This window comes from Cetorhinus maximus, chromosome 6, assembly GCF_964194155.1.
Source record: "Cetorhinus maximus chromosome 6, sCetMax3.hap1.1, whole genome shotgun sequence".
NCBI classification, from domain to species: Eukaryota; Metazoa; Chordata; class Chondrichthyes; order Lamniformes; family Cetorhinidae; genus Cetorhinus; species Cetorhinus maximus.
The window spans coordinates 87,680,910-87,696,987 of record NC_135884.1 but is presented as its reverse complement, the minus strand read 5'-3'; the positions used below and the strand labels follow the sequence as shown (position 1 = coordinate 87,696,987).

The following is a 16,078-nucleotide window of genomic DNA, read 5'->3' as shown; positions in this document are numbered from 1 at the left end:
GAGTAGAGGGAGAAGGAACACAAGTCTTGACAACAAACAGAAGGCAGTCTTGGGGTTTTAAAACTTGTGCTCATGGCTTCTTGGATGAACTGTTAAATCCAAAGCGGCCAACTAGAATACCATTGCGCCTGCCCACCGCCATCTTCAGGGGGTCCGATGAAGGAAATGGGGCCAGAGTTGTGCTTGGCCGTTAACTGAAGAGAACTCCCATCAACATCTCTGAGGACACAAAGATGGCAAACAAAAACGAGAGAAAACCAATAGCAAATTGGAAACCGCCCATCATTCTGGCTCCATCCATCAACAACGTTCACCTTCCATTACTTCTTCACCATATTCTGTTGCAGTCATGTCAAAAGTTCATCTCACTCCAGGGAGATTAATTTAGAATTTGCAAAAGATGCCATTTTAAAAAAAAAAAATTACTTTTTCTCTCCTTTTTTGTTTAGTTAAAAAAAACGTTTTTAAAAGTCCTATACACAGCTGCCAGGCGGCAAAGTCCGGTCAGAGGTCAAAGGTTAAGTATTGGCACATCAAACAGGTCACAAACGCCTTCACTGTCATCGAGGTTGAAGTAATAATCGTGGTCACCTGGTGGTGGAGACAGCCTCAGCAGAGGAGCGAAAACTGCAAGGGAACAGGAGAATGAGACAGTTAAATACCTCAGAATCCAGCGGTCCAGGTGACACCCAACGTCAGGCCTCACTGGCAATGACTCTCAAAATGAGAGGGTCATGTAGACAGATTGGCCCAGCTGCCCACACAGTGGTCCAATCCAATCTTTCCTCCATGGGTATTCCACACCCCTACCTTCCAAAATAGCCCAAAGTAACCTTCCTTCATAGGGCATCCTCATCTCCCTCCAAAGTGGTCCAGTTTAACCTTCCCTCTCAGGGTATTCCTGCCCACCCCAAAGTAGTTAGTCCTACCTGCCCTGATAGGATATTCCCACCCCTCCAAAATGGTCCAATATAAAGTGCTCCACCCTCAGAGAAGAACCCAGGGGAGATGGTGGCACCATGCTAATGTTACTGGACTCGTAATCGAGAGGCCCGGCCTAATGCTCTGGGTATATGGTTTCAAATCCCACCATGGCAGCTGGTGGAATTTAAATTCATTTAATAGAATCTGGAATACAAAACTACTCTCAGTAACGGTGACCATAAAACTCTTGTTAACCCATCTGGTTCGCTAATGTCCTTTAGGGAAGGAAATCTGCCGTCCTTACCTGGTCTGGCCTACATGTGACCCACAGCAATGTGGTTGACTCTTAAATGCCCTCTGAAATGGCCTAGCAAGAAACTCAGGGCAATTAGGTTTGGGAAAACGCCCTTGCCACTGACGCCCACATCTCATGAAAGAATAAATTTTTAAAAATCTTCACCCCGTCCTTCCCCCACCTCAGTCACAGACTCCCGGGTTTGAAACACTCACCTTCTGAAGACATCAGTTCATCGATGAGGTCGGAATCCATACATTCTGCAAAACAGGAACAAGGAATGTGCTAATGCGTTGCAAGGATTCCAAACTCATTTATTACAGTCTAGCAGCACAGAAATAGCTCTCACTGGACCCCCACTAACTCCAGTCTCAGCTACTCCAGAGTGCGAACGAAAGAGCAAGCTGATCCTGCATCTACAGAGCAGTGTGTGATGGAGCCAACACCAGGGGAGATGACAGCACAGTGGTAATGTCACTGGACTAGTAATCCAGAGACCCAGGCTAATACTCTGGGGACATGGGTTCAAATCCCACCATGGCAGCTGGTGGGGAATTTAAAATCTAGAATTGAAAGCATGAATTGTCGTAAAAACCCCAACTGGTTCACTAACGTCCTTTAGGGAAGGAAATCTGCCGTCCTTACCTGGTCTGGCCTACATGTGGCTCCAATGTGGCTGACTCTTAACTGCCCTCCGAAATGGCTGAAAAAGCCATTCAGTTCAAGGGCAATTAGGGATGGGCAAACAAATGCTGGCCTTGCCAGCGACGCCCACATCCCATGAATAATGAACAGAAGTTTCCATATCAAATTCTTGGTGCCATAGCCACAGTTGCCACCCCTTCCTTCCCCCTTGGTTTTTTATAGCCACTCCCCTCCCCTCCCAAAAGGCAGTGACTCCTTGCTGGAGTCCATTCCAGTCATTACCTCATCCTTGAAGGACAGCCCGGCCTCAGTGACTAACACTCTCACCTCTGTGTACGAAGGTTGTGGGTTCAAATCCCACTCTGGAGACTTGCGCACATGTTTAAGACTGACACTTCCATGCAGTACTGAGGGAATGCTGCACTGTCGGATGAGGTATTAAAACAAGGCCCCATTTGACCTACGAGGTGGCTGCAAAAGATCCCACGGTACTATTTTAAAGAGGAGCTGGGGCGTTCTCCACAATATCCTGACTAATATTCATCCCTCAACTCACATGACCAAAATGGATGATCTTGTCATTCTCACATTGCTGTTTGTGAGAGCTTGCTGCGTGCAAATTGTCACAGCTCCTCCATCGAAACAGTGACTACACTTAGTTCACTGGCTATATAAAACGCTTGCAGAGGTTCTTTTTCCTTGCATTCATTCATGGGTTGTGGGCGTCGCTGGCTAGGCCAGTATTTATTGCCCAGCCCTAGTTGCCCGTGAGAAGGTGGTGGTGAGCTGCTAGGGATGGGTCCTGAGACTGTGAAAGGTGTTTTAGACAAGTAAGCAGAGTTCCGGTTCCTCAGTGTAACCCTGCACACCTCAAAGTTTGAAAGAAACAGGAAAAGTCGCGGGCGAGTTGGGGGAATTCGAGAGCTTTAGGAGCAAGGGCAAGAATTCTGCTTGGAAGGGAGTGAGACCAGTTTGAAATGGGGCAAATGAGAGCACCCAGAGACTGAACAACAGCAGGTTAGAGATGGGACAGGAAAAAACACAGGCCTAGTTCAGCAGCAGGGACTTTCCAAGTTCAACTTGGCAGTTAATAAACCCAGTGTGCAAAGGCATGTTATCGGACCAAGAAAGAAAACAAAGCAGGAGCTACGAAGCGAAACAGAACAGTTGGAGAGGGCAACCCTTTGAAGAAAACAACAGCTAGACAGCCAGCCAGAGATCTTCTGGATGGAGAAAGGGCTGGTTTATCTGGCGACCTTTCATTTCTGCTTGCAGCCAGCCCAGACATGCCTGATGAAGGGCTCCCCCACTCCTCTTGCTGATTGGGTTGCAGTTTGAATATAGTTATACATGAATCCCAGGCGCTACATGATCCAATACTCGACAGTCTGCACATCAAGAGGCTGTGGGAATGGCTGGCTTGGCAAATAGAAGGGGCACAATGGTGCAGGTAGCTTCACCTTGCATCCACTTCAGACTGTATCTGGCATAGCAACACTCAATGGCAACATAGGATCCACTCAACCAACTGCTCCTGAAACCCAACTATGTTCCAAAGTTCCCCAATTATGTGGAGAACAAAAACAAACACTCAGCTCAAACTTAAAATTGACCAAGTTTTGTGTTGGCTCACCCCCACTGCCTTGAAATGGACTATACCATTTGATGAGGTGATGGGCTGAACAGCCAATGGGAGGAGATACAGAGACTTCATTGATGAGGTCATTGGCACAATCCACTGGGGGGGGGCGGGGGTAGAATACAAGACTTGACAATAAACAGAAGTCAATCAGGTTTTTAAAACTCGTGAACATGACTTCTCGGATGAGCTGTTAATTCAAGATGGCCGATTCTAACCCAGGGGATTGCAACGCCATTACAGCTGCCCACTACTATCTCCAAGGACACCACACAGCTAGTCCGATGAAGGAGATGGGGGTCAAGAATTGTGCTCGCCGTCAATCGAAGAGCAATCACATCGTGCTCTCAAAGGACGTGACGACAACCGAAATTTGAACCTCGTGAACATGGCTTCAGGAAGGTTATCTCGAGTTAGGAATTTTTGTTCTGCAAGCCATTGATTCACCAGGGTAACGAAAGGCTTTGCATTTACATAGTGTCTTTCACAACCTCAGGACGTCCCAATACACTTGGCAAGCCAACGAAAGTACTCTTGAAGCACAGTCACTGCTGTAATGCAGGAAACGTGAGAGCCAATGTGTGCACAGCAAGATCCCATAAACATGGTAACTAGGCAACCATTGACAAGAAAGATGACATTGAAGGAACAAAGGGTAAACCCCTGCTGAGAATGAGATGTGTTCTGTTCTTTCAGCAACCTCTGTTGCATGAGCCAGGCAGATGCTTCACCTTGGAACAGGAATGTTGAATGGGATACATTTCAACCCAGAACCAGGCTTTCTGCTGGGCATGGTCAGCAGACGAGAAGGGGCAGAGGGTCTGGGTTGGACAGCACGAGTTCAGAACAGTGGCTCAGGAATACACCTTCACAGAGTGAGCAGGAAGACCAGCTGAAGCTAGCATACTGGTGCCATTGAAAAGACAGCCAGGCGCTGGCATGGTAGGGGTTAATATTCAGGGTAGATGACTTCAGGCTCATGGGTTACATTGGTCAAGTTGCAGTCGTGTAACCGAGCAGCAGATGGCGACAATTCATTGAAATCCCTCGAAGCTGAAACACAGAGAAGACAGGAGGCAGGACAAGAGGGGTTTCAAACCAGGGCTATAAATACCCTCTCCATTCTAGGGCATGGGATATTGGAAGTTAATCAGGGCTCCATTCAGTGAGCATGGAGTGGTCCAAGTGTGGGCAGTACCAGGGATCAGCTGAAGACCCTGCTGCAAGTGTAGCTCACTAAGTATGGTCAAATGTCCCACATAGCCCACTGACAATTACTTTCAGACAAACAGGTGACAAACAGACACACGGGTGAGGCGCCGGAGGACACCTTTGCTCAGGAAACATCATTCCAATCAAGAATAAATTCCTTCAGAAGAGCAGAGAACGTGGGAGGGCTGCTGGAGAGCAGCGAGGGCCCAGGAGCAGGGCTGGCTGGTTCTGCATCAGGAAAGCAAATGTGAAGCCAGCTCGAGGGGTAGAACCGCCCCCCAACCTGAGTGAAAGCTGCATTCAGTCACACCTACCTTTAGTGGGATCAAACATCTCCGTCAGCTCTTTAGGGAATTCCAACTCTGGGAATGAAAAACAGAAGTGAGTTATAGAGAGTGAGCAGCAGGGGAAATATCGAGAGATAAAGTAATGGAGGAGTGAGTGCAGCGCGAGAAGGGCAGGGGGTGGACAAAGGGTTAGGCTGAAAGGGGAGGTGGACAAGATGGAGGAGCAGACAGGGCTGGGGTTTGGAGGGCAAGGGTGATCAGAGCGAGGGGGCAGACAATGGGGGAGGAGGGAGGGGTGAAAGGAGGGGTGGAGGAGATGGGGAAGCAGGTAGGGCGGGGAGGTGGAGGGCAGGGGTGATCAGAGTGAGGGGGTAGGCAAAGGGGAGGAGTGAAGGGGAGGGTCAGCGTGAAGGAGGGGAAGGGGAACAGGGCAAAGAGGGGGCAAGGTCAAGGGGGGGAGGGTGAAAGGGGGGCTGGTGGTTAGGGTGAGGGGGCAGGCAAGGTGGGAGGAGGGAGGAACCTGGGGGGGTTAGGGTGAAGAGGGGGAAGGGGACAGGCGAGGGTGAGGGGAGGCCAGGCGGATTGTGGGGGGGGATCTGGTTGAAGAGGGAGAGGGACAGGTGAGGGGATGCTGGGGGTTGATGTGGGGGTCTCATGGGTAGTGTGTGTATGCGCGCGCGTGCGTGTGTGGGGGAGGGGGGGGAGAAACATCACCACTACCAAGGGTCGATTTAAACAATTCCATTTTGTACTTTCTTTCTCTACCCAACTCTCCATCCATCTAAGTGTAGTGACTCCTTTCTCCCCATGGTTCAGTGGGCCACACTTCTCAGGTATTCAGCCCAAAGAAAGAGTCTCTCGCAGCATGATGAGAAGGCCGACAGCCTCTGGGCCTGCAGCAGCCCCACTCGAACCAGTCCAGGTCAGGCCAAAGCAGCAGAAACCTGGCAGGGTTCTGCTCAATGCAGCTCAGTAATCTATCAATCCCTGGAGGGGGAGATGCATCCCTCCTCCTTGTATTTCTCAACAGATCTGCTGGGCTCTCGAGTGACAGCGTTCTGTAGAGATGTATTGACTTTCGATGTATTTCAAGGGTAAATAGTGTTGCAGGTCAGTGATACTGAAATCAGGGATGAATAACACACACTCCTCCTGTTTCTAAAACTTATCAGACTACATTGGGGAAATGGTGGCCTAGTGATAAGCCACTGGGTTAGTAATCTAGAGGCTTGGGGGGAGGGGTGGAGAGAGAGAGAGAGAGAGAGAGAGAGAGAAAGAGAGAGGGCTTATGGAACCTGGATTCAAATCCCATCAAAGTAGCTAGCAAAATTTAAATAAAAATGAAGGCTAATCTCAGTAATATTGAAACCATCATGTTTCTAACATGAAACTATTGGTTGTGGTAAAAACCCATCTGGTTCACTAATGTCCTTTAGGGAAGGAAATCTGCCATCCTTACCTGGTCTGGCCCACATGTGACTCCAGACCCACAGCAATGTGGTTGACTCTTAACTGCCCTCTAAAATGGCCTAGCAAGCTACTCAGTTGTACGACAGCCAGGAAAGGACAATAAACGCCAGCCTTGCCAGTGACGTCCACATCCCGAGAACCAATGAGAATGAGTGTTGGTTGCAGTTCTTCTGGGGGCCCTCAGTTAATTACCATTACTGAGAAACGAAGTAGCCTGCTTCCTCAGAAAGCTAATCTACCCCTCTCTAAGACATGGACTGCTGCTGCTCTGTCAGGCTAAGATAAGTCTCAACAACGAGCTCCAACCCACCCACTTGGACTCAGGCCCAGCAAACAATCCAACTCAGGGATCGAGACAGGCTGTATAAGAACGTAGTCAGAGTTAGCTCACCACACTGTGACCTTTGACCCAGGCGCTGCCAGCTAGGAAGGCTATGCCCCCTCTACCCCACCCCCAAGTTTCAAGGTCAATCTACCAGGATATCCTGCATGATACCCCAGACAGACTGCCTCACCCGGCACAAAGGGGAGGAAGCTGAGGATTTCTACACACAGGCGCACAGGCCAGCGGGGGAACAGGAGCCAATGAGTGAAGCACTCCTCACAGCCGGAGACAACAAAAAGAGTGTGTGAAGAACGGTAACCAACACCTGCAGCAACCAGGGAGATCTGGCACCTTTACCAGAGAGGACTTGGGCTAGTTAAGTAGACGGAGGGAGGGAGGGAGGGAAGGGAAACAAAACGAACACCTCAGTGAAACCTGACAGGCTCATTTGTTCAAACGCCTTTCGCACAGTGAAACATCCTGTAGTGTTTCACACGAGTATTATGAGTAAAAAGACTTTCACTTTGAGCCAATCAAGACATTTTTAAAAAATTCATTCATGGGATGTGGGCTTCGCTGGCTGGGGCAGCATTAATTGCTCAACAGAAGGTGGTGGTGAGCTGCCTTCTTGAACCGCTGCAGTCCATGTGGTGTAGGTACACCCACAGTGCTGTTAGGGAGGGAGGTTCCAGGATTTTGACCCAGCGACAATGAAGGAACGGTGATATATTTCCAAGTCAGGCTGGTGAGTTACTTGGAGGGGAACTTCCAAGTGGTGGTGTTCCCATGTATCTGCTGCCCTTGCCCTTCTAGATGGTTGCGTTGGTGAGTTCCTGCAGTGCATCTTGTAGATGATACACACTGCTGCTACTGTGAGTCAGTGGTGGAGGGAGTGAATGTTGATAGTGGTGGATGGGGTGCCAATCAAGCAGGCTGCTTTGTCCTGGATGGTGTCAAGCTTCTTGAGTGTTGTTGGAGCTGCACTCATCCAGGCAAGTGGGGAGTATTCCATCACACTCCTGACTTGTGCCTTGTAGATGGTGGACAGGCTTTCGGGAGTTAGGAGGTGAGTAACTTGCTGCAGGATTCCGAGCCTCTGACCTGCTCTTGTAGCTACAGTATTTATATGGCTGGTCCAGTTCAGTTTCTGGTCAATGGTAACCTCCAGGATGTTGATAGTGGGGACTTCAGCGATGATAATGCCATTGGATGTCAAGGGGCGAAGGTTAGATCTCTTGTTGGAGATGGTTGTTACTTGGCACCTGCATGGTGCAAATGTTACTTGCCACTTGCCAGCCCAAACCTGAAAGTTGTCAGGTCATGTTAGGTCAGATGACCAAAGGTTTGGTCAAAGAGGTTGACTTTAAGGAGAGTCTGAAAGGGGGAAAGCGAAATAGAGAGAGGTGTCGGGAGGGTACTTCAAAGTTTAGGGCCCAGGCAGCAGAAGGCTCAGACACTAATGGTGAAGCATCTAAAATCAGAGATGCTCCAGAGGCCAAAACTGGAGGCCTGCAGATATCTCAGGAGGCTTGTAGGCTGGAGGAGATTACAGGGATGGGGGAGGGGGAGGGGCGAGGCCATAGAATGATTTGAAAACGAGGGCGAGAATTCTAAAATTGAGGCATTGCCTGACCGGGAGTCAATGTAGGCCAGTGAGCACAGGGGTGACGGGTGAATGGGACTTGGTGAAAGACAGGACATGGGCAACAGAGTTTTGGACAAGCTTTGAGTTTTGGACAAGCTTTGCAGAGGGTTTGAAAATGGGAAGGCAGGACTGCACTGGAATAGTTGAGACCAGAGATACCGAAGGAATGGATCAGTGTGTCACGAGATGAGACTGAGAACGTGACTGAAGGTGGACAGAAGTTCATCTTGGAGTGAATATGACTTCAAGGTTGCAAACAACCTGGTTCAGTCTCAGACAGTTGTCAGGGAGAGGGATGAAATCAGGAGCTAGAGAAGGATTTGTATTAAGGACTGAAAACAATAGCTTTGGTCTCCCCAGTATTTAACTGGGAGGAAGTTTCTGTTCATTCCGTACTGGGTGTGGGAGAGTCTGACAATTTTGAGGACGAGAGAGAGGTGGTGTCGTCAGCATACCTGACGTTTTCGAATACTGCCAAGGGGCAGGGTGTAGATGAGAAAACAGGAGGCCACCACCCCCCACCCAACTCCAAGGACAGATCTCTGGGGGACTCCAGATGTAAGGGTGCAGGAACAGGAAGAGAAGCCATCGCAAGTGATTCTTTGGCTATGATTAGCGAGATAAGAGTGGAACCAGGTGAGAGCAGTCCAGCTGGACAACAGTGGAGAGGTGTTGAAGGAGGATGGTGTGGTTGACCGTGTCAAAGGCTGCAGACAGGTCAAGAAAGATGAGGAGGAAAAGTTTACTTTTGTCACAGTCACGCAGGATGTTATTTGTAACTTTGTCAAGAGCTGTTTCAATACTGCGGCAAGTTGGAAACCTGATCGGAGGAATTCAATCACAAATAGTGGGAAAGATGGCCATAGATTGGGAGGTGACAGCACATTCCAGGACTCTGGAGAGGAAAGCATGGTTGGCGATGAGGCAGTCATTTGCAACGACAGGGGGATCAAGGGTGTTTTTATTTGAGGTGATGGTGACAAGTTTGAAGGGGAGGGAACAGCACCTGAGGAGATGGAACTGTTCACAATATCAGCTAACAAAGGCTCTGTATAGCTTATCTTTTTCAGCTTTGGACTCTTATCACCTTTATAAGCTTTGCAAAGTTAGGCAACGTGCTTCTAAATCCCAAGCTCCAGTTTGAACCACCTCAAGGCACAAGGTCCCTCATAAACTAGACATGTCCAGATAGCAGTAAAAACTAACTCACCCACGGAAGGTTCAGATTTGATTGGTACAAAGGAGGTAGTCGGGTTGGACAAAGACGTACTGCTGTCCAATGAGGCCGAGGATTCCAGTGGCTGTGTTTCCATGGTTACGGACTGACTGGCAGGCGTTGGCACCAGATTGAGAGGCTCCAGGCTTAAGACATTGCTGGTGTTGCTGTGGGGCTCTTGCGCTGACGCACTTGGCACTGAGGAAGAGGATAAGTTGGAAATGAACAGCATTAGAAGTCAAGGCTAAATGATTTTTCCAAGCACAACAGAAGAGTTAGCAGCTCCTGCCCAAGACGTTTACTGCCCTGCGATAAGGCCTTCTGTACAGGTAATCTCCTAAAGGAGAACCAATTTACCAGCCAGCTGTAGGTCAAAGGTGTCAAAGGGAGGTCAAAGTGCACCTCTTCCCTCATCTGACACAACACTGACAACTTGGCTTCCTGTTCAGTTTATATTTTAATTAATTTCCCAAAACTCTCTTTCCCAAGTTGCAAGAACACAGTCAAGGCACACACTGCAACCCATCACCATGGTGATGTGTTAGCGAGAGTATACAACAGTGACTGCACAGTGGGAGGTTCAGGAGTCAAGTTATATCCTCTGCAGATCTCAGCGGGTGGGGTTGCAGGAATATGTGAGTGAGAGAGAGAGAGAGAGAGAGAGAGGAGTCATAAGTTAGGACAACCCAGATTTCAACAGAGTGAAGATAGGGAAGAATCTACTTTGAGTAGTTTGTGTAGGAGGAGGAAGCAAAGTGGTAAAACTGAATTGAGGACATCCCCTCTGGGCTGGAGAGAAACCTGGGAGTGGGAGGGGAAGGATCCATTAGTCATGGTCTATGTGGGAACTAATGACATAGGTAGAGAACTAAGAAAGAGATTCTGCTGAGGGAATATGAGCAGCTAGGGGCTAATTTAAGAAGCTGAACCACAAAGGTAATGATCTCTGGATTACTACCCGAGCTGTGAACAAATTGACATAGGGTAAAAAAGACTGGTGTGGGAGAAATGGGTTTAGATTCATGGGGCACTGGCACCAGTACTGGGGAAAACAGGAGCTATACCGTAGGGCTGTCTTCACCTGAACCATGCTGGGACTAGAGCCCTTGCAAATTGTAGAACTAGGGCTGGAGAGAGGGTTTTAAACTAAATATCTGGGGGGAGTGGGGGAGAGCAGGGTGTAGGATTCACGTGGGCAGGGATTTAAAAAGTTAACGAGGAGGACAAGGTAATAGTACAAAGTAACGATACAGTGAATGATAACCAGAGTGTGAAAGGAAGGAACAGAGCATATGAACATAAGAGTGCACCAGCAAATATGGGAAAATGGTAAAAGAAATAAAGACTCTTTATCTGAATGCATGTAGCATTCGTAACAAGATAGATGCATTGATGGCACAAATTGAAGTAAATGAGTCTGATATGATAGCCATCAGAGAGACATGGTTGTAAGGCGGCCTGAATATTCAAGAGTATTTGACATTTCAGAAGGATAGGAAGAAAGGAAAAAGGAGGTGGGGTAGCTCTGTTAATAAAGGAGGAGGTCAGTACAGTAGTGAGAAATGATCTTGGCTCGGAAGATCAAGGTGTCGAATCAGTTGGGTGGAAACAAGTCACTGGTGGAAATAGTTTATAGGCTTCCTGACAGTAGCTACACTGTAGGACAGAGTATATCAAGAAATAATGGTGGCTTGTAAGAAAGGGACTGCAATAATCATGGGAGATTTTAATCTTCATATAGATTGGATGAATCAAATTGGAAAAAGTAATCTTGAGAATGAGTTCATAAAGTGTAAATGAAACAGTTTCATAGAACACACCCTGGAACCAACCAGAAAACAGGTTATCTTAGACATGGTAATGTGTAATGAGACAGGATTAAAGATCTTATAGTAAAGGTTCCTCTTGGCAAGAGTGATCATAGCATGATAGAATTTCACATTCAGATTAAGGGTGAGAAACTTGGGTCTGAAACTAATGTCTTAAATTTAAGGTAATTACAAAGGTATGAAGATAGAGTTGGCTACAGTGGGCTAGGAAAATAGACAAAAAGGTAAGATAGTACAGAAGCAGTGGCAGACATTTAACAGTGGCAGACTGGAGGACAGCTAATGTGGTAAAATTATTCAAGAAGGGTGGTAGAGATAAGCCAGGGAACTACAGGCCAGCGAGTCTAGCATCAGTGGTAGGGAAACTTTTGGAAAAAATTCCAAGGGACAGAATTAATCCCCGCTTGGGGAGGCAAGGATTAATCAAGGATAGTCAGCATGGTCATGTCTAACAAATTTGATCGAATTTTCCGAGGAGGTGACTAGGTGTGTAGATGAGGGTAGTGCCGTTGATGTAGTCTACATGGACTTCAGTAAGGCTTTTGACAAGCCTTGAATAGCCAAGAAGGTAAGAGCCCATGGGATCCAGGGCAATTTGACAAATTGGATCCAAAATTGGCTTAGTAGTAGGAAGCAGAGGGTGATGGTCAAAGGTTGTTTTTGTGACTGGAAGCCTGTGTCCAGTGGTGTACCGCAGGGTTCGGTGCTGGGTCCCTTGCTGTTTGTAGTGTACATTAATGATCTAGGCATGAATGTAGGAGGTATGATCAGTAAATTTGCAGATGACACGAAAATTGGTGGTGTGGTAAATAGCGAGGAGGAAAGCCTTATGCTACTGGACAATATAGACAGGCTGGTCAGATGGGCAGAACAGTGGCAAGTCAAATTTAATCCTTAAAAGTGAGAGATGATGCATTTTGGGAGAACTAACAAGGCACGATGAAGGCATGATAGGTAGGAACCTAGGAAGTAGAGAGGATCAGAGGGACCTTGGTGTGCATGTCCATAGATCCCTGAAGGCAGCAGGGTAGGTAGATAAGGCGGGTAAGAAAGCATGTGGGATTCTTACCTTCATTAGTTGAAGCATTGAATACAAGAGATGGAGCTGTATAAAACGTTAGTTAGACCACAGCTGGAGTAGTGTGTGCAGTTCTGGTTGCCACACTGTAGGAAGGTTGTGATTATGCTAGAGAGGGTGTAGAGGAGATTCACCAGGATGTTAAAAACAAAAAACTGCGGATGCTGGAAATCCAAAACAAAAACAGAATTACCTGGAAAAACTCAGCAGGTCTGGCAGCATCGGCGGAGAAGAAAAGAGTTGACGTTTCGCGTCCTCATGACCCTTCAGCAGAACCAGGATGTTGCCTTGGCTGGAGCATTTTAGCTATGAAGATAGACTAGATAGGCTGGAGTTGTTTTCCTTACAGCAGAGAAGGCCGAGGCGGGGTGCCTGATTGAGGTGTACAAAATTATGAGGGCCATAGATAGGGTAGATAGGAAGAAACTTTTCCTCTTAATGGAGGTGTCAATAAACAGGAGGCATAGATTTAAGGTAAGGGGCAAGATGTTTAGGTGGGATTCGAGGAAAACTTTTTTCACCCAGAGGGTGGGGAGTATCTGGAACTCTCTGCCTGATGGGGTGGTAGAGACAGGAACACTCACAACATTTAAGAAGTATTTAGATGAACACTTAAAAATGCCATAGCATACAGGACTATGGGCCAAGTGCTGGAAAATGGGATTAGAGTAGAAAGTGGCTTGATGACTGGCACAGACACGATGGGCCTGTTTCTGTGCTGTAAAGCTATGACTCTATGAGATATTTCATAACTCTCAACAAAGATATATTTCACTGAGAAAGAAAAACTCAACTAGAAGGATGCGCCATTCGTAGCTAGCTGAGGAAGTAAAGGATGGTATCAAATTGAAAGAAAATGCATACAATGCAGTGAAGATTTTTGGTTGGGAAATTTTAAAAACCAGCAAAGGATGAATAAATAAAATATAAAGAGGGAGAAATTAGAATAGGAGACAGCAAGAGCTTTTACAAGTATATACAAAGGAAGAGAGTAGCTAAAGTAAACATTGGTTCCTTAGATGATGAGACTGGGGAATTGATTTTACCAATGGGAAACAAGGAAATGGCAGAGACTTTGAACAAGTATTTTGTATCTGTCTTCACAGTAGAAGACACAAAAAGCATCCCAAGAATAGTAGAACGTCAAGGGGCAAGAGGGAAGGAGGAACTTAAAACAATCAATATCACCAGATAAAACTAATGGGACTAGAGGCTGACAAGTCCCTGGACCTGATAAGCTGCATCCCTAGGATCTTAAAAAGAAGTGGCTGCAGAGATAGTGCATATGTTGGTTGTAATCTTCCAAAATTTCTTAGACACTGGAAAGGTCCCAGCAGATCAGAGATCCACAAATGTAAAATCTCTATTCAAGAAAGGAGGGGGACAGAAAGCAGGAAACAATAGGCTAGTTAGCCTAACATCTGTCATTGGGAAAATTGCTAGGATCCATTATTAAGGAAGTTGTACTTATCATAATGCAACCAGGAAGAATCAACACGGTTTCTTGAAAGGGAAATCATGTTTGACCAATTTACAACAGTTTTTTTAAGGAGATAATGAGCAAGGTGGATAAAGGAGAACCGATATTGTGTATTTGGATTTCCAAAAGGAATTTGACCAGGTGCCACAAAAAGGTTATTGCACAAGATAATAGCTCATTGTGTTGGGGTGATATTAGCATGGAATAGAGAATTGGCCAACTAACAGGAAACAGAGTCTGGGTGAATGGGTCATTTTTAGGTTGGCAGACTATAACTAGAGGGATCAGTCCTGGGGTCTCAACTAATTATGATCTATATTAGTGACATGGATGAAGGGACTGAATTTATTGTAGGTAATTTGCTAACGGTACAGTCGGGAAGCAAGCTGTGAGGAGGATACAAAGAGTCTGCAAAGGGATATAGATAGGTCAAGTGGGTGGGCAAAAAGCTGGCAGATGTGGGAAAAAGTGAGGTTGTCCACTTTGGCAGGAAGAATAGAAAAGCAGAATATTAATTATATGGAGAAAAACTACAGAATGCTGCAGTACAGAGGGACCCGAATGTCCACGCACAAGAATTACAAAAAAGTTAGCTTTCAGGTACAGCAATTAATTAGGAAGGCAAATAGAATTTTAGCCTTTATTGCAAGGGGGGTGGAGACTAAAAGTAGGGAAGTCTTGCTCCAGCTGTACAGGACATTGGCAATACTGTACCCTAGAATATTGTGCAGTTTTGGTCACCTTATTTAAGGAAGGCTATACTTGCATTGGAAGCAGTTCAGAGAAGGTTCACTAGGTTGAACTAGGGGGCACAGTTTCAAAATAAGGGGTCTCCCATTGAAGACGGAGGGTTCTCTGAGAGTTGTTAATATTAAGAATTTGCTACCCGAGAGAGCAGTGGAGGCTGGGTCATTGAATCTATTCTAGGCTGAGTTAGACAGATTCTTGAACCAGATGGCAGTCAAGGATTGTGGGGCAGGCAAGAAAGTGGAGTTAAGGCCACGATCAGATCAGGCTTGAGGGGCCAAATGGCCTCCTTCTGCTCCTATTTATGTCCTTAAGAGTCCAAGTGAAACAAAATTTAAGGTTACTTGCAAGAGAGAAGAGGTGGAGCAAGCCTGTGACAGAAATACTAAAGCAGGTCAGAGGCTGGGAATTCAGCGATGAGTAACTCACTTCCTGACTCCCCAAAGCCTACACCATCTACAAGTCATAAGTCAGGAGTGTGATGGAATTCTCCCCACTTGCCTGGATGAGTGCAACACCCAGAATACTCAAGAAGCTTGACACCGTCCAGGACAAAGCAGCCTGCTTGATTGAATTCATCAGCACCTCTGATGAAGGCTCATCGACCTGAAATGTTATCTGAGTTTCAGATGCTGCCAGGCCTGCTGAGTATTTCTGTTTTTCGTTCAGATTCCAGCATCTGCCATATTTCGCTTTTGTTCACTGGTGGTAGGTACATTTCCTCTAACTCAGAATAAATGAAAAGCAAGTGGGAATGTACGTTTGCGACATACAAACTGACTCAGTTCACGTCATTAAGACACACCCTTCCCCATCTATCATGCAACCTCTGGCCCTGAAGTTCAAAGTTCACCGTGCAACAGCTGACAGTGCTCACCTGTGGGTGTGGCAGTTCTGGGCTGGGGCGGAGGTATCTGTGAGGCAGTGGACGGAGAGGCAGACCGGGCAGGCGACGTCGGCTTGGCCTCCGGGTGACTGGCCAGTGCCGGCCTCTGTGGGGTGGTGGGCAATGTTGGAGGGCACTGGATCAGGTCTTCAGGTGGGGGCACGGGCACCACCACTGGGGAGGAGGATGAGGTGTCCTTGTTCACCAGTAAAACGTTGATGGGACCAGTTGTGCTTTTCAAGTGAATCTGATACTTCTTCTGTCCATTCAGGCCCTAGAACACAAAGAGCATGTGAGCAAGCTGCCGGGGGAGGGGGGGTGGTGGGTGGTGGTGATAGGTACAGGGAAGTGGGGAGTGAAGGCGAGGTATGAAAATATGATAAAAGCAAAATATGTCAAG

The 16,078-nt window shown here is 47.1% G+C and overlaps 1 protein-coding gene across 1 annotated transcript in view; it reads right to left on the bottom strand.

Annotated features, from left to right (window-relative positions):
* Positions 1 to 377: 377 nt before the first annotated feature.
* Positions 378 to 16,078, bottom strand: part of e2f4 (E2F transcription factor 4) — a 36,384-nt gene continuing 20,683 nt past the window's right edge. Inside the window, exons 6-10 of the mRNA XM_078543978.1 lie at positions 15,670 to 15,952; positions 9,653 to 9,856; positions 5,030 to 5,077; positions 1,435 to 1,479; positions 378 to 627 (exon numbers count right to left, since the gene is read on the bottom strand). Of these exons, the coding sequence (XP_078400104.1) occupies positions 512 to 627; positions 1,435 to 1,479; positions 5,030 to 5,077; positions 9,653 to 9,856; positions 15,670 to 15,952 (696 nt within the window). The 3' untranslated portion in view covers positions 378 to 511. The remainder of the gene's footprint in view (positions 628 to 1,434; positions 1,480 to 5,029; positions 5,078 to 9,652; positions 9,857 to 15,669; positions 15,953 to 16,078) is intronic.